This window comes from Arachis hypogaea, chromosome 16, assembly GCF_003086295.3.
Source record: "Arachis hypogaea cultivar Tifrunner chromosome 16, arahy.Tifrunner.gnm2.J5K5, whole genome shotgun sequence".
NCBI lineage: Eukaryota > Viridiplantae > Streptophyta > Magnoliopsida > Fabales > Fabaceae > Arachis > Arachis hypogaea.
The window spans coordinates 141,923,766-141,948,264 of record NC_092051.1 but is presented as its reverse complement, the minus strand read 5'-3'; the positions used below and the strand labels follow the sequence as shown (position 1 = coordinate 141,948,264).

Below are 24,499 nucleotides of genomic sequence, written 5' to 3'. Positions count from 1 at the left end.
TGCCCATACCGTGCACAAGTAGCACAAATCAACTGTAAACTCTCGTACTCCACTTCATAAGTCACACCCTCCACTTCATAAGTGCACAACGATTTTTTTATTTGATATGTCTTTACATATTAATAATTGAATGAAAAAAGTCCCATAAATATTTTGTTAACTTATATTTTCTTTTTAAATTGCTTTGTAATATTTTTTTATTTTCTAATATATTGATTATGTAGAGTATTATATTTGATATTTAAGTACATCAATATTTACTTTTAAACTAAATTAAATTATTAATTTTGTCTACTATAATATTATTTATTTTGAATATTAGCCAATTTATTTGATTGACATGTATACAAGAGATGCAAGAAAGTTCGCTTAAAAACATTAATATGTTAATTTCCTAAACTATCTAAACTATTAATTAGGCAGAGTATTGAATTTGATATTTAATTATATAGAGTACTTGATTTGACATTTATCAATTTTCTAAATTATATTGCAAAAAATTAATTAATTTAATATTATTTGTTTGTCACATGATTAACATATAAAAGATACAAAAAAAAATCTATACCTACCAATGGTAGAATAAAAAATTCTCACGCATATTTTGTTAGCTTTATTTATTTGTAATCTATTTTACATTGGATAATATTATTTTTTTATTGACTATTAGTTCGACATATAACACAATAAATATAGCAATATAAGAACTTTGTTAATTGATTTTTCAAATATTCTGGCGACCTAAGATAAGAAATTTGTTAATTGATTTTGTTAATCTCTTTTTTATTTTTAATCTATTTTATATTAAATAATATTATTTTTTATTGATTATTAGATATACATATAATATTTAAATATAGTAAGATAAGAACTATGTCATACATTTTTTATTGTTTCAACCTTAATGATTATTTTCTTCTCTTTGTTTTTCTATCTCATGGACCACGTAAGTTTTAATTTATTATTTTTCCTATATATATATTCTAATTTTTTAAACCATTTTATTTTATTAGGTTTTCTAATTTATTTTATTATATTTTTTATTTTAAAAATTTTAGGGTCTAAAGATCTCCCGTTTAAACGATTCTAATTATATGATCAAGAAGTAGTGCAAGAAAATAGATTTAAATTTTGGTAATTTATTAAGTCTAATTATTATATAAGAAGTTAAAAATATTCTGAACTTAAAAATTTTTTTACTAATAAAATTGAGTTTGTTCAAAATCATAGAGAGACGGGGAGAAAGAGAAATTTGAACTTTTTTAACTAATTACAAAAATTTACCACCATCAAAGCTATTAAATTTGAGTATATTAAGTGAGGATTAATAAGAAACAAACCAGAACGATAAATCTAAAAATTTTCTATCTCTCTTTATATAGTGTTTCACTTTAAGTAACTATTTTTTATTGATAGTATTCAAAATTTCAATTGACAAACAAAATAATAAAAAGATTTTCATTAGATTATGAAAATTAATCTCATCCTTATATTTCAAAACATGTAAAATAAAATAATAAAGTACATCTTAATTAATGTGCACAATAAAATAAATGTGAAACTTATATAGTATCAGTCAAATATAGATAGTAATGGCTGTCTTCTGTCCCAAGTTATTATATTAAATTGTAACTTACATTTATAATTATTAGTTAAAAAATTTATAATTATGTATTATTTTAGTTGAAAATAATATATTTTGATATTATTTTTTTAGGATTACTGACATCAAATTTTGATAATTGAAAAAAAAAAATAAACGCTTTATGTCTTACTCTTACTTCTTTTAACAAAACTTCAACCACTCATAAAAGTTAACAGAATAGATAATTTATAAGAAAAAACGATAAATGAGAACAAGGTAATATAATAATGAGGATAAGACAATGACAGGTACTAGAGAATAATAGTAAGAGAAATAATAGTGTTTGATATAGTAAGATAATATAATAAAAATATAAATTAATAATTAAAAAAATAATGAAATTAAAGAAAATTTAAAAAACTAAATATAAAATTAAAAAAATAAAATATTTTTTATCAATTAAAATTATGCATAAAAATAGAGTGTGCTTTGAATATAAATTTTTATCTCGACTTCAAATTAAATACTATTAAAAATAAATAATTAAACTTAATAACAATTATAAATAGTTAAATTTGTAAATAATGTTTCTAAATATTATTATCATTATTTTTTGAACTATATTTTTCTGATAATATATATACCTCTTTATTATGTGCTTTTATAATTTAACATTTTAAAAATTTTTTATAGTAATTTTAATTTTAATAAAATATGATATAAATAAGATCAGTTAATATTAAAATAAAAAATACTTATCTAATAATTTTAAAAAGTGAATGATATATTAACAAAAAATAAAATTATTTTTTTAAAAGTAATAGAAAAGCGGCTGAACAGGCAACGTGCCTTTTGAGCCCCTAATATTTTATAAAACAGCTACTATTATACATGAGAATAATTGCACATAGTTTATAGAGCATGACTCACCTCAAAATTTTAGTGTCTAAATTTAAGTTTTAATATTATCTTTTATGATGAAACTTCTCGCGTACCTCACGTTACATAAAGAAACCACTCTACGGTGAACGACAACTTATATTTTCTATCTTATTTTCATCTGTATTTCAGTAACAGTTGTAGAAAAATTATGTGTAACCTCTTTTTGAATTCTTTACTCTATTAATTTGTTTTATTTTTTACTTCTATTTCTAATTCAAGATGCACTTCTCTTTCTGAAATAATTATTATTAGAATAAAAAAAGGTCATTATGACAAAAATTAAAAAAATAGTAAATAAAAATTAATAAAAAAAATAGTTATTATGATAGAAATCAAAGTTGTCAATCATACATGGCACTATTTCAGTTTAATCACGTCGAAAAAAATAAAAAAAAAATTGAATCTAAATTTATTAGATATTAAATAAAATAAAATTACATAAAACGTTATTATTTATCGTATAAATTAAATAAAAAATTATTAATATTTTTAAATAAATATTTTATACAACAACTGCCATACAAAACTCACTGAATAGTAAAAAAGAGTTGAACATCAAACTCCTATATCCTTTTGTATATTGTTATTTTGTTATAGTATAAATAATAGTTTTAAAATTATCTAAATATTTTAATATAAATTATTTAATAATGTCAGAACTAAAAAAAATTAAGAAATAAAATTAATATTTCTTCTAAGAATGATTATTTTTAAAATTATAAATACACAATAAAAAATTAGAGTACATTAGAATGTTACCATAATAAAAAATAATTCAAAATATAAAATTAACAAACTAATGGAATATATATACACAACTAACCAATGTTATCATCATTCAGTATATTATTTAGACTAATTTTAATACTTGAATATCTAAAAAATAGATTATTAACATATAAATAATATTTTTTGAATTATCTAAATCTTTTAATATAAATATTTTAATATTGTCTGGACCAAAAAAATTAAGAAATAAGATTAATATTTTTTCTAAGAATAATTTTTTATCGAAATTATAAATACATAATAAAAATCTAGAGTATATTAAAATAGTACCATAATAAAAAAAATTCAAATATGAAATTAATAGTGTAAATTTTTTAAGTGAACAATTATCAATTATAATACACTGTATTATAGATATATGTAACATATTATATTAGAAATAATTAAAAATTTACTAATTATGAATTAAAGTTTTTAAAAAAATGATAATTTATACCCACTAATGTTATTGCTGTTTTATCTATTACTTGAATTTAAACCAATTTTATAATTATTTTTAGTATCTGAATGTTTACAAAGTAAATATATTATTGATATATATGAGATTAATGTATTTTTAAATTTTACCAAAAATAAAATAATTTTTTATATAAATCATAGCTACTAAGACTAAGAATAAAAAAAAAGTATAATAGTAATAATCAAAACATAGATCTAAAGTTCTAAACAAAAAAATTATTATTTATAATTTATAATAATTAATTTAAATAGAGTACCTTAAGTAAAATATTGAAGGGCAATAATTCTAGGCATGTGTCTATTTCTATTTGTGATATCTTTAAAAAAAGATAAATTGGATTAAAAAATAAATTAAATAAAAAAATTTCTATTTGTATTCAATAATACTAATAAGAGATGAGATGAGAAGAGAGAAACAGATGAGAGATGAAAGAAATCTTGGCCACCAAACCCATGTATTCTCATTATATAGGGTTTTTTACTTAAATAAATTAAATGCATTTCAAAATTACTCAATTCCTTGAATCAGATTCTGCAACGTGATTATCCTTTTTGTATTATTATATAAATCGTCCCAGGGTGCAAAGGATTATATTAAACGTAAATCATCTCACCCTAGGACGATTAATGAATGAATTTGTGATGCAAAATAAGAGTAAATCGTGGCAGGGCTTCTTGGGTTAGTAGTTGAGCATAAATCGTCCCAGGGTAGTAGGTTTTACTAGTTAATGGGCTAAACCAAACTGGGCTGGCACGATTTACTTGTTTTTTCAGACCCTCAGGACCCTGGGACGATTTATGTGTTACTCTGTAACACTCAAAGGGGTGAGACGATTTATGGCCAAGTGATAACCCTAAGGACTCAAGCACGATTTATGCAGCCAGAAACTCTATAAATAAACGAGTTTCAAACAGACGAGCCACACAAAACATATGTTGAGGTTGTGAGAGATGGCAGAGAGTATTTTCTTGTTAGTGCATCACCGGAAAAAAATAGATGAAAACACAAGTGAGGGTGTAACTTTTTCTAGCAAAAAGCAGATAGGAGTGTTTATTACTCCGTCGACGACGTTGATGGATCTGCATAGTAGTATATTAGAGAAGGCTGGAAATTGTGGCAAGAAGCGCGTGAAGCAATTATTTTTTCGTATTCCGATATCGTTGAAGCCAGGTTATGTTAAGTTTGGGAAGTACGCGATGTTGGGTGATGACGACATGCGAGTTATATTTCATAGTCAATCAAAATTTTCCGACTTAGGCGCGCTGGAGTTGTTTGTCAGAATGGTTGACGTGGAGGGCAGTAGCGGGGGGACTGCTCCGAATCTGCCCACTGGCATCATAGAAGGAACTTCCACCGCCGTTCCAACAAGGCAACCGGCGACTCCACTTGTTTTGTCCCCATCTTTTGCTGCTGATTTGCCTGTCTCGGGTGATGACTTGGGTGATGGGCGTAGCTTCGGCCAGCTTGCAGCTGCGATGGGAGCTGATCCTGTAGTGGACGGTGCACCCGCATTCATGGAGGTAAGAGAGAGAGATCCGTTTGTGGAGGCTATAGGTGATGATGGGTCAGATTCGGAGCCACCAATTATTGGTGACGAGAGCGACGCTGACGATGACACCGCAGTTGCCGTGGGAGCTCAAACCCATGGTAGCAGTGGAACGTAGCAGTACCCTCGACACTTTACCACATTGAACTTTGAAGCAATGAACCCGGCCGCAAACTTAGATCAGCATCACCCGGTGATTCACGGAGAAAGGCCTAGCGTGATTGGCACGGACGAGTTTGAGGTTGGGCAAAGGTTTGAAACAAAAGAGGAAGCTGTACTGACAATAAAGAGTTATAATATTCGGCGGGGAGTCGAGTATAAAGTGTTTGAGTCCGACCAGTTGAAGTATCATGGGAAGTGTGTCCAGTTCGGGAATGGTTGTAATTGGCTGATCCGTGTCACTATGAGACAGAGAAAAGGCTACTGGGAAGTTAGAAAGTACAATGGACCACACACGTGTCTAGCAACGGAGATAGCAATGGATCACAGGCAGCTCGATTACCATGTCATATGTGCCTCGATTTTATCATTGGTGATGGCTGATGCATCGGTGTCGGTTAAGGTGTTACAGAATGCGGTGTCATCGAAGTTTGGGTTCAAGCCAAGCTACAGGAAGGTTTGGATGGGCAAGCAGAAGGCAATTGCGCAGATATATGGAGATTGGGAGGAGTCTTATAACCACATACCACGGTGGATCATGGGGGTTCAGTTGTATATGCCAGGTACGATTGCGCTTTTGCGTACTTCGCCAGTGAGGATAGGTAATACCGTTGATGCGTCAACGGTTTTCTTTCATCGACTATTTTGGACGTTTCCTCCATGCATTGAGGCATTTAAGTATTGCAAGCCACTTATATCCATTGATGGGACCCATTTGTATGGAAAGTATGGCGGCACTCTGCTAATGGCTATTGCCCAAGATGGAAACTCGAACATTCTTCCAGTGGCTTTCGGGTTAGTTGAAGGCGAAAACACGGATTCATGGAAGTTTTTCCTCACTAATCTCCGCCAGCATGTCACCCCTCAGCCCGGCATTTTAGTCATCTTTGATCGGCACAATGCCATCAAGGCTGCCTTGCTGGCAGTGGACGGTGGATGGCTCCCACCGTCGGCATACCGGGCATTTTGTGTGCGACACATCGCGTCTAACTTCGCACTGTCATACAAGTCTAAGGAAGCCCGGAGGATTCTAGTGAATGCCGCATACGCAAAGACTGAGGAGGATCACCGGTATTACATGGATATTTTGAGGAAGGAAGATCCTGCGATGGTTGCATGGTGCGACAGGATTGGGTTGGAGTTGAGTCCTTAGGGTTATCACTTGGCCATAAATCGTCCCACCCCTTTGAGTGTTACAGAGTAACACATAAATCGTCCCAGGGTCCTGAGGGTCTGAAAAAACAAGTAAATCGTGCCAGCCCAGTTTGGTTTAGCCCATTAACTCGTAAAACCTACTACCCTGGGACGATTTATGCTCAACTACTAACCCAAGAAGCCCTGCCACGATTTACTCTTATTTTGCATCACAAATTCATTCATTAATTGTCCTAGGGTGAGATGATTTACGTTTAATATAATCCTTTGCACCCTGGGACGATTTATATAATAATACAAAAAGGACAATCACGTTGCAGAATCTGATTCAGGGGAATTGGGTAATTTTGAAATGCATTTAATTTATTTAAGTAAAAATTGTTATAAATGTTGTTATAAATAAAGTTATTAGAAAAAATTTAAAAACTTACTCATAAACTAAGAATAATAATAAAAATATAATAACACAAAATTATTTTATTTAAATTAACATCTATAATTTTATATATGTAACAAGCTATAATTAATGTTTATTATTATATTTAAAATTATTTATTTATTTTAATAATAATAAAAAAATATAAATAAAAAAATAAATAGTTATTGGCCAATATAATAAAAATTTAATTTTGATGGTAAACGTGTATTTAATTACGTAAATAATTAAATTCCATTTATACTACCCAATAACGGCTAACATTCATTTTCTTATTTTATATTTTTTAATTATTGTAACACCCTAACTTTTAGCACGTCATGATCGTACCAAAAGTGAGGCGTTATTAACCTGTTTTTCTCATTTACTATTTAATATTGAGCCTTTAGTTCGATTTCGTGTTTCAATTTTTAAGAAAAGCCAAAAAATTTTGTTTCCATTAATTAAAACTAAATTTCAAAGATCTTCAAATAATAACAATCACATAATTATTATTATAATAATAAATATTATACAAAATGATTCAAATGAAACTCAAATACAATTTCTATGCTCTGTATAAAATAAAAGCTTAATAACAAAGGCGATGGAGTTCTATGAAAGCAACTCAATACCTAAACTTAACTCAAATAAGACTAATAATCGCCCGCAGCTTCAAATTGAGTCTTCGAACCGTGTCACTGAAAGGGGAAGACTTTGGGGTGAGAACAAACCACACGTTCTCATTAAGAAATAGAATTGCCGTAAAAGTAGTAAAATAAAATACAAATAATTAACTTTACAAAAAAAACTATATTTCTATCAAACCTTTTTGAAAATACTTTTAGTTTTACTTTAACTAACTAATTACCTCTTTTGAAATCTCTAAACTCAAATCAAATTTTAAATATAAAACTAGTCATATTACCCATTTCTTAGTCACATAATTAATCCTCAACAATCACAACATCAATTCTTAAACACCTTAATATATTCGCAAACTAATAGCACAAGTAAGAAGTCCAAACCAACATACAAACAAGTCAAACAACGCAATCACAGAGAAGTAATACAAGCAAACACAACCAAATGCAAATGTGCAAATAACATGATGCATGTCTATCCCTAGTGCAGGTCATGAGCTCATGTGTCGGTTACCTATTCGCTCCCGACATTACCTGGGCACAAGTCTCAGGTATGGCTTTCCAGATGCATACAGTGTGCTTATAAGTCGTACGGCTAGGCCGCATACAGTGTGACTTTCCAAATCAATAAGCGTACATCTAGAAAACAATTCTTAGTGTGTGGGCGTCCCCACTTTACATTTGGCACCAAGGCCCAAACAATGTCACATCTGCTCTCCTGTGGCAAACAATTTCTTTAATTAATACATTCTTTTGATTTTTGTTCTCTGTTCTCTTGTGACAGATATTCCTTTTCTTAATAAACCGAACTCAAATAATTTTTTATTTAAAATTCCTTTTCTTAATAAACCGAACTCAAATAATTTTTTATTTAAAACCAACATCACTCTTTATAACCTTTTCCAAACCTCCGAAACTACTTTATTTACAAGAAGTTCTTCTTTCATACAAAAACCAGTTCTTACTTAACCATGATTTTTCCAAACCAACTTCAAAACCATTTTAGATTTAAACCTCATTCAAAAGACTAAAAGAATCATTTTTGATAAATCAATAAAACTCATTTCCACTATCTCAAATCGTTTCAAATGCGGATTTATTTTCAATATCAAATTAACCCCAAATCAAGAAAAGAAAATCATTTTACATAGTATTCAATCAAACCGACTTTTCAACTCAATAATCAGAATTTTCAGCCACAACCAACCAATTCAGCATAATCTCATAAATTATAATTTTAAACAATTCCATCAAAATAAAAAAACCAACATCATTCACAGCCTCAATTCAACCAGTCGCAATTCAATTTCATCAATTAACCACTCACAACAACAAAACTAGTCACGAGACATTTATAAATTATTTGCACTTATTCACTAAACTTTAATGGCATTCATAAATTAAAACGTTTAATTTTAAAATAAAATCTCCTATCTCCGTACGAAATCAAAATAACGGAAATTTCGAAGAAACTTTCTGACTGAGCTGTTGAAGAAGAAAATGTCAGAAATCGTCTGTGCCTCCTAGAATTCTAATTTGTCGAACTCAAGAGGAAGGGGAGTTACATCACCGTCAGCTTCCACTGAACAAAAGTAACGCTATTGTGTAGAGGAAGAGAATACGAACATTTTTACCGAATTAGATTTTTTTATTGAAAGATCTCAAAAAATCGAACTCAAAAGATTTACGGTGCCATGGAATTCTTTCTTTCTTTCTTTCGGTTCTCTCTTTTTTTTCTTTCTTGTTGCTTCGGTTAAGAAACGAAAACGAGATATTGATGGTGATGATTAATTAATAAGGGGGTTATGTGTCATAATATTTATGAAAGAAATAGATATATATACATATGTATCATTGTTATATTAATGCTTGGGCATATATTTACATTACTAATCTTTCTTTTTCTTTTATTATGGTTCGGTCATGCAATAGTGATCCTAACTAAAGCATGATGATTAGGTGTAAAAGGTATATATATATATATATGCATGCATTAAGCCTACGTTTTCTTACTTCTTTTCTTTCATTTTTTTTGTGGCTTCGGTCCACTAATCTAAATGGAAGAAGGATTATGGTAATAATAATAATAATAATAATAATAATAATAATAATAATAATAATAATTTTTAATAAATAGTTTAAATTAATAAAATAAATTATAATTAATTTAAATTTTAATAATCATAAATTAATTTAATTATTTTTAGTAAATTAGTTTCTAACAATAAAAAGCTTCGATTTATAAAATAAATTATAACTTATTTATATTTTAAAAAATGTGAGTCATTACAATTATTATTAAAATAAATAAATAATTTAAAATATAATAATAAACATAAATTATAATTTATTACATATATAAAATTATAAATGTTAATTTAAATAAAATAATTTTGTCTTATTATATTTTTAATATTATTCTTAGTTTATGAGTAACTTTTTAAATTTTTTCTAATAACTTTATATTAGATAAATTAATTCTTAACAAAAAAATTGACAAATAAATCTCTATCCTCTAAAAATTTTACAAATTAGTTTTTTTATTAAGATAAATAATTAAATTAATTTTTTATTATTTACATTTTTAGATAATTTAATCTCTCACCATGTTATATAGGGAAAAAAAATTAAATGAGTTCAAATTTGTGGCATATGCTCGGTTCATGGCTCATGATTGATTTTAATTTGAGAGACATAAAGAGAAATCAAATCACGGGTAAAAAGAGGGAACCAAACTCCTCAACTGTTTAATCACCAGATTCTGGTTAGCTTCATTAACGCTTCTTTCCTGATTTGATTTTATTGATGCAATTACATTTATCTGATGCTAGGTTTGGAACTCGAGTGATTCGGTTGCGCATGAACTCCTTTCACTTTTCTCATTTTGTTTTCTGCGTCGATGTTTGAATTCTGTGTTTCATTGCTATTGAATCGCCATGGTTGATAGTTTCAACGATGTTATAATGACTTTGATATTAATTAGTTCTGAAGCTTTTCATATACTCCTATGATTAAATCTCGTTGCAGTTTAATAGATGAAAAGCAACAACATATTTTAGTGAAGCTGTAGATTTAAGAAATGTAGTACAGGAATCTTGGGAAAGTTTTTTGCAGGTTTTTACTAGGGTAATGCTTTTTTTTTTTTCAATTATTATTTAAAAAAATTGAAATGAAATGTTGTGGTATTGTCTCTTTCTTTTTCTTCGTTCATTGTTTTCTGTAAGGTTGATATATGGGATGCAGAGAAATGACTGTATTCACATAAGCTGATACAAATCTATTTTTCTTTCTTTAATGTCCGTGTTCTAATCTTCAGTATAATCTTGGGGAGTTCTTCTTTCAAGGTGTTCATGTTATTTGGCCAAACAAAGATGGTTTCCGTGTTAACTAACTAATTCAATTTTCATGCTTAAAGTTCCTCTTTTTATATAGATGTTGTCATAAATGAATATTTTGGTTTGTTTAAGAGGATAACTTTTGACAGTGTATTTGATTTGGGGGGTATTATAAGAAATGGATGAACTTTGTATATGAACTTTGTAATGGGGAAATGTGTGTGCTTCCTGTGTTCATTTTGTATCTCCCGGCAAATCATTGGTACTGTCTTGAGCTAAAGAGTTCAGTTTTGTAATTAGTGAACCTTGATTGGTTACCTCGGTTGATCTATTTATACTGTCTCGGCAAGAACTATATTGTTTATCCCTGATTGGTTATTTCCAAGGCTAATATACCTCGATCTAGTTATGTTATGTTGTTGTGCTAGTTCATATAGGAGTTTCGGGTAGTCAAACATATTATGATTTATAATTGTAAGTGGATTGAGCTTTTTATAGACTATAGTTGTGACCCGTGAACCATCAACTTGATGTGCTTTTTTTAGCACAGTCCATAATCACAATTCACAACTTGAATGGCTAATGGATCTACTGCCTCTAGTTTTAATAGTATGCAGTGACAACAAAATCTCATTTTATATACTGAGTAGACTTTGCTCGTAACAATATCCCCAACCCCCCATTATATTAACATAAGTAGAAAGAATATGATTCCTCCTTCGCAGAAATAATGCTTCATGTGTTTGATGAATACTCTTTCGAATTGTTGGTTTCAACCAAAGTTGCATAATCACTTTGCTCTAAGAGTTTTGTTTTGTTTTTTTTTTTTTTGGGGGGGGGGGGGGGGTTCTTTTTTCTAATATTTCAATGCATTGCGTAGTCAGAAGTACAAAAAGGCACATAGTAAGGTTGATCCGTACTCAAGCTTAGATGGGAAAGGAAAGCAGTGGTAATATGGAACAGTGGCTGAATAAGATGGCTTCAGAACCATACTACCTGTTTCATTTCTTATGTTTCTTCTCCTATTTGGTTGTTCGTAGCTCTGCTGTTCAAGTGTTAACACCTCAGCTCACCCTAAGTCTTCTTCGTCGCGTATCTCTCTCTCTCTCTGTTTCTCTCTCTCTCTCTCTCATTTGCTTCTTTATAAATTGCTTAATTCTTGCATCTCTCACATTTACTTGCAGGAAATACTAACAGTGTTAGTGTTTGCCGTGCTGGTTGCCTTGAAGGTACCTGCTACTGAAATCAGATAGAATTTGTTATCTATTTTCAAAATTATTGCATCGAAAGTATATTGTCAATTTGTCATATTACTCAAACATAAATTGAATGCAATGATTCATTCAACATCAATATCCAGAGCTACCTAAAAGCTTACAAGATGAAAGAACTAGAATGATCCAAATGAAACAATTATTGAAGGAAACAAATTGCTTTCGTATGAATTCTTCATTGAAAAACATCAGATTGTGAATTGCAGGATCTAAACATCAACTGTCTTATGCAATTGTACCAAATAATTTGAAAAGGTGTAAATGACTCCATTAACATCTAAATTTATGCGCAAAATGCAAACCATTAAAAGGCTCATCAAACAAGTATGTGATTTGTTGGCACTAAGATTACCAGCTGTTCTAACCCTTGAGAATGCCATAAGTGAAAAATTCCCTGTTTTTATAGGAAAGTAAAAAACTTAATGCTGCTATGCACAAGATCATGATCTCACTTTCTATTACCTTTTTAAGTAACTCTCTAAATTGGCTTTGTTTCTAAGGGGCAATGTAATTTTTTTATTTGAATGGATATGGTATATCAACTGGTGTCTCACATACCACTAGTATGACATTTGACTTGTGTATATTCAAGTATATCTCTTTATCCCGTTGCAGGCAGTGAGAGAAGAAACATGGGAAGCATTTATAGCTGATATTCTTTTTCTTGCCAAGGTGATGAGGATTGATGCATTTGCAAAAGCTTTTACCTTTCTTCTTTGATCCAATCATATATTCACTTCCCATTTATTTTATTTTATTATTTTTAGGGGGTGGAGGATCTATTTGACTTTTAGATAGGTCATGATATAATATTTGTCAGCAATTAAGGTGCTTATTGTACTGTAGACCATGCATATTGTTTGCTGCACAATATCTGTGGCTTCATCTTTTCTACTTCTCAGCTTCTATCATTTTCATTTTCCAGATTTGTCTTTTTGCCCTTGCCTTTACACTGGATCGCCGCATAGCTCTTTGGTATATTCTTGTATTTCTAGGTGGGTAGTTTCGTGTTACACTGAGTTTTTTAAGTAAAGTATATACTTCTGGCCTTGTAATTGAAATTTTGTTCACTCCACATTTCTTCCTGGAATTCAAGTAAGCTCAAGTATGGCAGCTGCTTATTTTCCCTTTTCTTTTTGTAGAATGCAACAACTTATATACTTTCCCTTCAAATATATTAACCAATAATACAGTTTTCATCTGTTTAAAATTGATTATAAGTCCAAGTAGTTCGTTGGATGATTATTGAAAGTTAATTATCGATTTTGTGATTCACACTACCATGTTGTATTGCAGTGATACATATGCTAACACAGCAACCTCCATCTGAAGGACTAGGTACTGTTAAAAGGGGTTGGGTGATTTTCCTTATATGTTTTAGCTTTCATTATTTTACAAACTTCATCGTAGATGAAAGTATCAAATATATACAAGAAATCGTTCTCGTTTAATGTAGTGGCTAATGTTATTCTGTTTCTCTATAATTGATTCATCCAGGTGCCTCTACCAAGCTAACACCGTTGCAGTTAGAAGGCCTGTTGACAGAGGGGAGCACATCAAGATTATGGCTAGTAAGTACCGCCAATTGAATGAAAATTCTTTATGAAACTCTTAACTGTTGAAGATCTGTGACGGGGTACTTATATGCACATTGATGATAACCTCATGTATACAAATAAAGCTTGTTTGGGAATGATAACCATATGTACATAAAGCAAAAAAATTTCTCTCTTAACAATTTACTTCCAAACATGTGCTAACTTTGTTCTTGGTATAGATGACATTGATGGCAATCTTGAACAAACTTAGGAAGCTTGTTGGGGAAAAAGAACTATGATTATACAATCTAATACCATTAAGAAAAAATTTCTCCTCTTTATCACATTGTTGTGGTGTTAAATAAATGATGTGAGTGAAAAGGAATTATGTTTTTGTACCTTGTCATTTACTAGTTGTTTATGTTTAAATTCTTAATGCGTGAAACACCACCCACTGTTATTGAAACTTGAAAAGATTACATCAGAACTGTTAGGAATGTTTCCATGCCATTCTTATATTTTAGAATCTCTTCCATTGTCCCCAAAATTATCCATTTCTTACTTCCATGAACTGGCAGGTAGAATTTTGTGCTTCATATTCATCTTCTTGCATTCGCTCAAGTCGGCATTTTCCTGAGCTCTCAATTACGTATGCTTCTATTGCCTTTTGACTTAAATCGACACTGTTTAGACTTGCCTGATATGAGTTGTTTTTATGCCTTCTGAATTATAAGTGCTTTCCCTATGTTTGTGTATGATGTATCAATCACATACTCTCTCTGGCAGATATTCAAACAAAAATTTATCATTTGGGATAGTTGATCTCGGACTCTTTCCAAATGCTGCTGAAAAATTTGGAATATCTCTTAGTGGTAAATAATATTGATATATGACATCTATTTTTTCTCAATCTATTTTAAACATCAAATTGCGTTCTGCTTACTGTTATCGGATCGATCTTCAGTTATTTTATCAGAAATATGGCATTTTATGAAGTCTTCTGACTGTCAGGATTCATGGGCCAGCTACCGACGTATATCTTATTTGAGAATGCTGCTGAAGTTGCACGCTTTCCAGAGTTGGATTTTGAGGCAACATTCTTTAACCCTACAATTACTAAGGTATATTTCTCTCTCTCACACACAATGAAACACAGATTTTGTGAAACTTGAGTCGCTATTTTGAATATTCACTAGAACATGATGTAATTGTAAGATAAAGGTCAACTGATCCATCTATCCTTTTACTTTAAAACTTTTGTCCTTAATTTCATTATGTCATATCACTTGGTGAGTGAGTATTTGAATATTCATCCTTTGATTTTGGGTAGAATGAGAGTCATTTTGGTAGTTCCTAATGCCTTGTGATCATTGATTATCATTACTAAAGAATTTGATCATACCATATGGGTTATAATATACAGGGCTTTCTTTCTCGGCATTTCGAGCTTGATCGGCACCTTCTCGATTATGTAAATGGTAAATAGGCAACTGCACTAAGGCTGCGTTTGGAATGAAGGGAAGGTTGAGATAGACAACTAAAATTTTAAGACATTATCTTTTTGAGATGCACATTGAGACAGTGAATTCTAGTATCACAGATCTATCTTTGTCTTCGTCTCAATGCAATAGAAGATATTTGCGTTATAAGATATTTATATATTTTGTATTAGGACACTAACCAAACACAACCTAAGGCTACATTGAATGCCAATTTTTTAGGCTTTGTAATTTGACTTTTTAATTAAGGTTCAAATCCAAATATCCCAGTCATTGGGATTTGTTGATTTTAGAATATTAAAATTGGCTTTTTTTTTTATAGAATATTAAAATTTTATATATAATAAATATATAATTATAAATGGTATATATATAATTATAAATATTAAGTTAAATAAGATAATTTTATGTTATTCTCTCCCTAATATTGCTCATAGTAATATAAATATTGGCTATTAATGATCTGCAATAGCGTGATCTATTTATTCAAGTGTTATGATATTTTTAGCAACTAGATATTTCGTACTTGATGATGAAAAATGAGAGGTGATTAAAAAAAGAAAAAAGAACACAGATCAATGTAGAACATGATATCAGGGGGCCAGAAAATAAAATAAAATCGACAAAATAGATGGAAAAATTTCCCGATCATTTGTCACATTATTATATCTCCTCGGATAAGTAATATATTCATTCTTTTTTAGGAAATGGCTGCCAGAAACGTATAAAAGGTTCATTATCAGCTTTTAAATGTTGCAAACTGTGTTCTTTGACTTCTTTCACAATAGGTTTTTTTAGTCACAAAAAAAAAATCAAAATTTTCAATTAGCATCAATCAAATAATTTAAAATTGATTCCATTCAATCGTTAAACTTACATAAATTAAAAAGGCAGGTACAATTGTACAAATTAAATAAATGTAGACAAAGACAATAACAAATATACTGAGGAGCAGAACTTGTTCAAGCTAGTTTTCATAGCAATTTTTATTTCTTTTGGAGATAATTTTTGAGCCTTGGCCAGGGTATGTTTTGTTGAAAAAATCGTCTATTTCTTTCATTCTTTAACATATTTAATTCTTCAATTGCATGCCTCTTCTATTTTTTTCAGTTATATTTTCATGGAGAGAGTCATCGGAGGGAAGTACAAAATTGGTCAGAAAATTGCAAGTGGCTCATTTGGTGAAATTCATATAGGTCTTCTGTTATGTTCATTTTCTATTTTCTCATTGCCATTTGTTTTATTTATTTAATTTATTTTGTTTTTTCAATATACTTGCTTAATTATAGTATGTTTGTTTAATTGTTTCGTGGTAATTATGTAGGGTCAAATATTGAGAATGCTGAAACTGTAGCAATTAAGATGGTGAGTCTTATTTTACTTCCCATGTTACATCAATGAAAATGGAAATAACCGAGTAATAATTTCATTGTTCAAAGATCATGAATATATATAAACTCACTATCTTTTGTGTTTTCAAATTCGAGTTATTGTATTATTAGATGATGATTAGAGAAGCAAAGTCCTAATATGATTAGAATATAGTTTTTGGTATATGGTTGAATAATGTTACCATTGTAAAATTTTTTAGTAAGTTGCAAATGTTGGGTGTATAAGTAATTTTTTTTTAATAATATTTCATTTTCATTTTCTCTTTTTTTTTAATCACATAATTTTTTTTAGAATAACACAAAAATTATAAGTTTAAATAAGCTTTTGGTTCCTATAAAATATCTATTTTTTATTTTATCCGTATAAAATTTTTAGTTTGATTCTGATTTTTTTAATTAATTTAAGGGCTTGTTTGAGTGACCTTTTAAGAAAAGATCTTTTTTTGAGTTATCTTTTTTTAAAAGATCTTATAGAGAAGTAAAAGTAATTTTATGTTTGGATATCTCATGTAAAAAAGTCTTTTTATCTATCAATTATGTTTGAGTATAATAATATAAAAATACTTTTTTGTTTATTTATTATATAAAAAATATCTTTTTTTTTAAGAAAAAAAGATCTTTTAAAAAAAGATGTAAATTACAACTTCTCAAAAAAAAATCTTTTTTTTAATTTTACTAGTACTTTTACTTTTACTACTAGAAATTTGCCAAACACGTTAAAAAATAAAAAAAAGATATTTTTTCATTAAAAAAAATATCTTTTTTTAACAAAATAATGACTCAAAATATGCACTTAAAATATCTCTATTTTAGTCTTTATTATTATTATTATTAGCTATTTCTTGTTTTGTAGGAGAATAGGAAAACCAAACAACCACAGCTACTTTATGAAGCTGAGCTATATAATCTTCTAAAAGGAGGAAGTGAGTTAACCATAAAAAATATTAATTAATATTATATCACAATATTTTCCATGAATCTTGTTATTGTCTTTTTATTCTATATGATATTTATGTATATATTTTAATTTAGGCGGTATTCCAAGAGTGAAATGGAGTGGCACTGATAAAGACAAGAATGTTCTAGTTCTTGACCTTTTAGGACCAAGTCTTGAAGACCTTTTTTACTATTGTGGCAAGAAATTTTCATTAAAAACCGTTTTGATGTTGGCTGATCAAATGGTAATTAATTAAAACACATTTATATTGGTTAGTGAGGTTTAAGGTTTCCACAAAAGAAGCCTTTTTCTCGTAATTAATTGAAAATCTTTTTTGTTGCATATATAATTGTGGAAATTTAATTTTTTCAATTTATTTTTCATTCAGCTTACAAGGATAGAGTATTTGCATTCCAAGGGCTTTTTGCATAGAGACATTAAGCCAGATAACTTCCTTATGGGTCTTGGCAAAAAAGCAAAGCAGGTATTTTTTTTTTTTTTTGGTGACTTAGCAAAGCAGGTATAATTTTGTATAAATTATGTGATGAAATAATTTGCTTTTTTTTTTTTTAAAATATATTTTACAAAGACCATATGATGATTTGGCACGTCTTTTTCCTTTTTTGTGTCTTCACACGGTTTGTGTGGAATATGTATTAAACAAATAGTTTAATTATTTTATTGATATTTATAGCTTTATTAAATTTTTAATTAATTTTTTATATATATTTTTTTAATTGAGTTTCTATACTATTTTTAATTTTATAATTAGATTCTTTCTAGTGAAAAGAATGTTAGAGTTAACAAAATACTTTTCTACAAATTAAAGATATATACAATTAAGAACTTAATTAGATTTTTTATCACATATTTTTTGAAAAAAATATTTTATTAATTTTAACATTTTTGACATAAAAAAAATTAATTACAAAATTAAAAGCATTGTAGGGACCTTATTAAAAAAAGATATATAAAAATTTAATTATAAATTTAATGAAACTATAAGAATTAATAGAGTAATTAAACAAAAAAAAATTTACTCCAACAATATACTTCAAAATTGCACCTAAAGTAAGAAGATTAACTTTTGTCATGCTTTTCATTTGGCATATGGCATACATATTAGTGATTAGTTAAGCATACAGGTTTATATGATTGATTTTGGACTTGCAAAGAGATACAGAGACCCTATCACAAATAAGCATATCCCTTGTAGGTATGCTTCTTTATTATTATTTTTATTGAGTTTTATTACTTTATTAGATACATCATTTGAATTGGATTTTATATATAGTATATTTTAGGTTTAATTATTCTGTTAGTCTTTATTATTTTACTAAATTTATAATTAAATTTTTATATATTTTTTTTAATTAAGTCTTTACATTATTTTTAATTTTATAATTAAGTTATTTTTATTTAATGTAAAAAATATTAGAGTTAACAAAATATTTTTTCGTAAATTAAAGATATTTATAATTAAAAACTTAATTAGATTTTTTACCGCATGTATTTAAAAAAAATATTCGATTAATTTTAACATTTTTGACATCAAAATAACCTAATTATAAAATTAAAAATAATATAAAAATCTAATTAAAAATTTAATTAACCCTATATTTTACTATGCGTTCTCTATCATATATGTATGTATTGTAAAGTTTCCAATTACTCAAATCAAATTTGACACTTTTTCCATCTTAAATAAGAAGCTTCGTTTAATTTAACTTATAATTTCCATCAATTTATAAGAAGTACTTAATTTGGGCTCCAAGTTAGTTTTCTTAATATTAATAATAAATAAAAGTATTTTTGTTTCTTTATTAGCTTACACTCTAGAGTTTTTAATGGAATGAAGTATAATATTCCAAAGAAATTGTTGGTTGATTAATTCTCAGTATTTCTTGTACTTTACCTGTTTAAATTCATTTTCCATGTTAGAATTATTACTCAATAATACTTTTATCTTTTACCACACATGACAAAAAAATCATCAAGGGAAAACAAACTTTTAATAGGGACTCCACGTTATGCTAGTCGCAATACTCATTCGGGATTTGGTAAGTAGAAATATCAAAATCAATTTTATCTTCTTTATTTATTGTCTATAGATTAATTCATATATAATTTTTACTTCAATTTAAGTCATTTGTTTCTTCAGAACAAAGTCGCCGGGATGATTTGGAGTCTCTTGGTTATGTTCTTATGTACTTTATAAGAGGAAGGTATATATGTTTTATTAACATATTGGTTTCATAAAAATTAAATGTAATTTTAATTAACAATTTCAATTTTTGATTTGCATTTTAGCCTTCCTTGGCAAGGTCTACAAGCTCCAACAAATAAACAAAAATACGACAAAATTTGTGAAATGAAGAAATCAATTCCAATTGATGTATGTGCATTTCTTCCCATTCTATTTTCCTTTAACGTTTTAATATATATACTTTTAGGTTTAATAAAGCTAAAAATGCGAGTTAATAATTTGTTTTACTTCTTCCACCCTAACATGTTAATAATATTATTGAAGCTTACTATATATCTTAGACTAAAGTTTGCGTTTGAAGGAGTACCTATCATTGAGATATTTTTTTAATTAATTTTCTTTTTTAAATGCATATATAGAAGTTGATTGATATATATATTATGTTTTTGTTATTAGATACTTTGCAAGTCATGTCCTGTGCAGTTCGCATCATACTTTCGGTATTGCCATTCTTTGACTTTTGATCAACGACCAGATTATGGATTCTTGAAGCGCATGTTTCGTCATTTATTCAATGCTCAAGGTATTTAATTTTGTTGCTTATCATATCTGTGGCTCATTATTGTTTTTTCTTTTATACATGTTAAAATTATTACCTTGCATTTTATTAGTTACTTTAGTCTCATTTAATTTGAATTTTAACCTCCTTTTATTTTTATTAGCTACTTTTTAGCTTATTCACAAAAGACTACTAAAAGCGTTTTTTCCCTTGCAAAGCATATGAAATTTTTAATTCAAATGCAAATAATGACAACAAATTCTTATCCTATATTAAATGGGACGTTTACATGAATTAATTAATAAAAAATATTAGATGATTATAAAATTTATTATTTTGATCAATAATTAATTATTATTATTTAAAAAATAAAAAAATATTATTAAATTAATAAATTAAAAAAATTTCAATTAATGACTAAAAATATTAGTCTAAAACAATAAATTTTATTAGTAATAGAATATTTCTCAAAATTGATATCGTTGTGTTCTTTTGTATATTATGCTTATAATGAGCTTTCTTGCTCAGTTCCTTGTAAGTACTTCAGTCCAAGCCGCCATTTTCTCTATTTTTAATGTTAGTTTATTGTTTATCGGTTAATATATATATATATCCATGTAAGATTGTAATATCACAGTTTTCTTTGTTAGTATTGTAATAAAATCTTTAAATTTTGTTTTCTGGCAGGATATGATGATTTATTTGACTGGACCATTCTAAAATATCAGCAAATGCGGCAGACAAAGACGTTAATTGAATCAAATGTTAGTTATGCTTGGCTTGGCCTACTTTAATTTAATTTATTTTAATAGCAAATTTAGATAAATAATATTACTTATCGTTGGACTACCAAGAAAAATTCTCGACCAGTAGAGAGATTTCGAAAAAGAATCAAGCAAGAGAATATAAGATGAGAAGACATCTTATATTCTCTTGTTTGATTTTTTCTAAAAAAAATTTCGTTTATGATAGTCCAACACTTGTTAGGTGTTGTATATATCATGGTTTGTTTCTCACATAGCTTGAGTTTCTGGCAATTTGTAGCCTCCAATAATTGCTGTTCGTAGCAATCTACAACCAAAGGATGGTGACAACCAACAAGGTAATCAAGTGTTATTATTCACAAATTTTCACATCATCAAAATATCCCAATTCCCACCTTAGCTTGAACTCTGTGGATTATAACTTTTCAGACTAATATATAATATCCCAATTAGGTTCACCAGAATTTTCCTAAAGGATTAATGTCCTACAAATTTTAATAATCAAAGTTTCTTAATCAATGATTATTAATATTGGACATGTTGGGTCTTTTATAGTCTTTTAATTAATGTTGTCACAGTTATATACGTGTCTGTTAACGTGCATGACGTGTTTATTTCGTAATTTAAGATATGTATATAGCTACCATAGAATTATTTGGGAGAGAAATCGAAGTTAAAATCTAATATATCCAATATTAATAATCTTTAGAAATGTATTTAATAGTTTAAAATTTTTTAAAACTTAATCTACTAATCTTTACAAAAAAAAAAAATTTGTGTCGAAATATAAAATATACAAATAAAAATTTCAGTGATATTACGTGACTAAGTTATTTTTGTAATTAAGTTTAATCAAATTAATTTAGTAATTTATTAGTACAATAAAAATTAACTAAAAAAAGAAGAGATAACACATAAGAAAAAATATATTAAACTTATTTATAATTTATTTACCTAATATTTGAAAGATTCATAGTACTGTGAAGTCTGCTAAACACATTGTGATAGTTTTAAGTTTCATTTTCAGGAGTTAGTGATGTTACTCAAGATATTGTGGCAAAACCATCGATTAATACTGATAATCCTCATGTTAGCATAAACAGCAAGAAATCTAATGCTCAGAAATGTAACGACAAGGTTCCCATCGAAAAACATGTACAACTCCTATATGTTTAAAATTTCTCCACTGTTTTCTTCCATCTATCTATTCCTCTTTCAAATATAAACGAATTGAATACTCATTTTTTTCTACAAATTTATTTTTTATACATAGAATTATTTGTGTATTTCTAACTAACAACTTAAGCTTACAATAAAAATTATTAAGCCTAGAGACTTGTAAAAAAAAAAAATTTATCACAAGACAGAGAATTAATTTCGATTGATTTTTGAAAAAAATATTTATTTTTTATCTTTTTTAAAAAGATATTTTGAATCAATTTGTAGTGAACTGAAATTATTAATTTGACGAGTTTGATCATTTTTAATTTTTGCAGACAGAGAAGAATAGTGATTTATCTATTTCCAGCAGCATGCCCAGAGTTTTCATAGAAAATGTTTCAAAACTTAGAATTCCAGCAGAAGCCTCAAATCAGGGTTGTGTATCTGCCAATAATAACTATGGTAACCCAAGAACTTCTGTACCTACGTTACGTAGAACTTTTTCAACAAATTAAAATAGTGTGTAAAAAAAAAAAAAACTATAATTTCAATCTGATGAACTGTGTCATGTTATATAGGGAAAAAGGGATTAATTTTATTAACTAACAATTAACTATTAAGTAATGATTGAGAAAGCAATGAGTTATAGCTCAAATGGTATAGTCTCCTTATACTCAATTAAAAAATTGCGGGTTCGAGTATTCTATCTTTAATAAAAAAAAAAGTAATGATTGAGAAAGAATTTAAAAAAAAATTGGCTAATTATTGGATTTAGAACTTCATTCAGAATGTTCATTATTAATATTTGATAAAAATACTCCTTTTTTATATTGATTTTCATATCTTCTATAAACATACAAAATCAACTATATTTATACACATTGCTTCTTCATATACGTTCTTTTAATTTTTTTCTCAATTATTTAATAAAATATAATTTTTTGTCTTATATTTTTTAAGTAAGACAAAAAATATAAAAAATATTAAATAATAAAAAATTATATTTTATTAAACAATTGCAAAAAAAAATGAGAATTTCACTCCCATTAGTTTCAGAATAATTGGACATATCAATACATAATAAACAATTTATAATTTTGTCTTATTTCAATTCAACACATGGTCCATCACAAATCACAATTAAAAATAAAAAAATAATAATACTACAATAAAACTTAGTATATATGTCATTTCTGTCCCTGTTGTTCCGAATAAAAAACACCCTTTTATAGTTCGAAAACTCCATTTCAAACTATCCATGTAATTGAAATAAAAAAAATTATTATTTCCTCAAATATGATTTTTGGACTTTAATTTTCTAAATACAATTTTTTTTGTATTTAAGTAAGTTCGCCGAATCCCGGCGAATTCTATAAAAATTGGCAATTTCGTCTAATCCCGGCGAATTCCACTCAAATTTTTTTTAATCACGCGCTTTTACAGTATACAGGAGTACACAAAAATACACGGATAACAAACATGACTTTTTCAAAGATTTTTCTAATTGTAAATTAAAAAAAATAAGTCATATTTAACAATGGCAATCATTGTTATCGTCTTTAAAAATACATAGGTACACTGGAATAAGTCATATTTAACAAAAAAAGTTTTAATTATAAATTAAAAAAATAACTATTTCTCAAAAATAATCCACTACAATATGGCTTATTTTTTTTAATTTATAATTAGAAAAATCCTTGAAGAAGTCATGCTTGTTGTTCGTGTATTTTTATGTACTCTTATATACTGTTTGTAGATCTATATACTATTTTCTAGACATAAAAATACGTGTTTGAAAAAAACTTGAGTGGAATTCGCCGGGAGTTAGGCGAACTTGCCAATTTTTATAGAGTTCACCTGGGTCCAGCGAACTTGCTTAAATGAAAAAAAAAATGTATTTAGGAAATTAAAGTCCAAAAACCATGTTGGGAAAATAACAATTTTTTTTAATTTTAAAATTGAAAAAAATCCAAAAAAAAAAATTATTGATTTAAGTGGCATTTAACATATCAACAGTTTATCGGTTAAAAAGATTACTTAGACTAATTATTTATAGAATCTCGCTAAGGAACTAATGGAGTATTTATACAATGTGTACCATGGATTGTTTATTTGACTCAATTTAAATTAAAATTGAAAA

At 27.8% G+C, this 24,499-nt stretch overlaps 3 protein-coding genes across 11 annotated transcripts; all 3 read left to right on the top strand.

Moving 5' to 3' along the window:
* The first annotated feature begins 5,479 nt into the window (after positions 1-5,479).
* Positions 5,480-6,634, top strand: LOC112757729 (uncharacterized). The gene has a single exon (XM_025806285.1). The coding sequence runs from the start codon at positions 5,480-5,482 to the stop codon at positions 6,632-6,634; it is 1,155 nt and encodes a 384-aa protein (XP_025662070.1).
* Positions 6,635-10,312: 3,678 nt separating this feature from the next.
* LOC112755419 (uncharacterized) lies at positions 10,313-15,628 on the top strand. Of its 6 annotated transcripts, none has more exons than XM_025803501.3 (11): positions 10,313-10,459; positions 11,911-12,122; positions 12,215-12,259; positions 12,920-12,976; positions 13,230-13,299; positions 13,601-13,642; positions 13,802-13,875; positions 14,421-14,491; positions 14,629-14,714; positions 14,854-14,963; positions 15,266-15,628. In XM_025803501.3, exons 2-11 carry the CDS (start codon positions 11,961-11,963, stop codon positions 15,326-15,328), a joined length of 780 nt encoding a protein of 259 aa, XP_025659286.1. In that variant the 5' UTR covers positions 10,313-10,459; positions 11,911-11,960; the 3' UTR covers positions 15,329-15,628. The 6 variants fall into 6 exon arrangements, with proteins under 6 accessions (XP_025659286.1, XP_072077472.1, XP_025659285.1 ...); XM_072221371.1 differs by having other exon boundaries at positions 10,335-10,459; positions 11,915-12,122; XM_025803500.3 differs by having other exon boundaries at positions 10,335-10,459; positions 11,915-12,122; positions 14,807-14,963.
* Positions 15,629-16,179: 551 nt separating this feature from the next.
* On the top strand, positions 16,180-22,979 carry LOC112754121 (casein kinase 1-like protein 4). 4 transcript variants are annotated; one of them, XM_025801710.2, is made up of 15 exons: positions 16,180-16,365; positions 16,452-16,537; positions 16,666-16,706; positions 17,586-17,655; positions 17,765-17,913; positions 18,058-18,153; positions 18,815-18,885; positions 19,668-19,729; positions 19,831-19,894; positions 19,980-20,064; positions 20,332-20,458; positions 21,122-21,198; positions 21,479-21,536; positions 22,226-22,335; positions 22,695-22,979. In XM_025801710.2, the coding sequence occupies exons 2-15, from the start codon at positions 16,462-16,464 to the stop codon at positions 22,872-22,874; spliced, it is 1,266 nt and encodes a 421-aa protein (XP_025657495.1). In that variant the 5' UTR covers positions 16,180-16,365; positions 16,452-16,461; the 3' UTR covers positions 22,875-22,979. The 4 variants fall into 4 exon arrangements, with proteins under 4 accessions (XP_025657495.1, XP_072077470.1, XP_025657494.1 ...); XM_025801709.3 differs by having other exon boundaries at positions 16,187-16,365; positions 22,226-22,353; XM_072221369.1 differs by lacking the exon at positions 22,226-22,335 and having other exon boundaries at positions 16,183-16,365; positions 22,695-22,915.
* Positions 22,980-24,499: the final 1,520 nt, after the last annotated feature.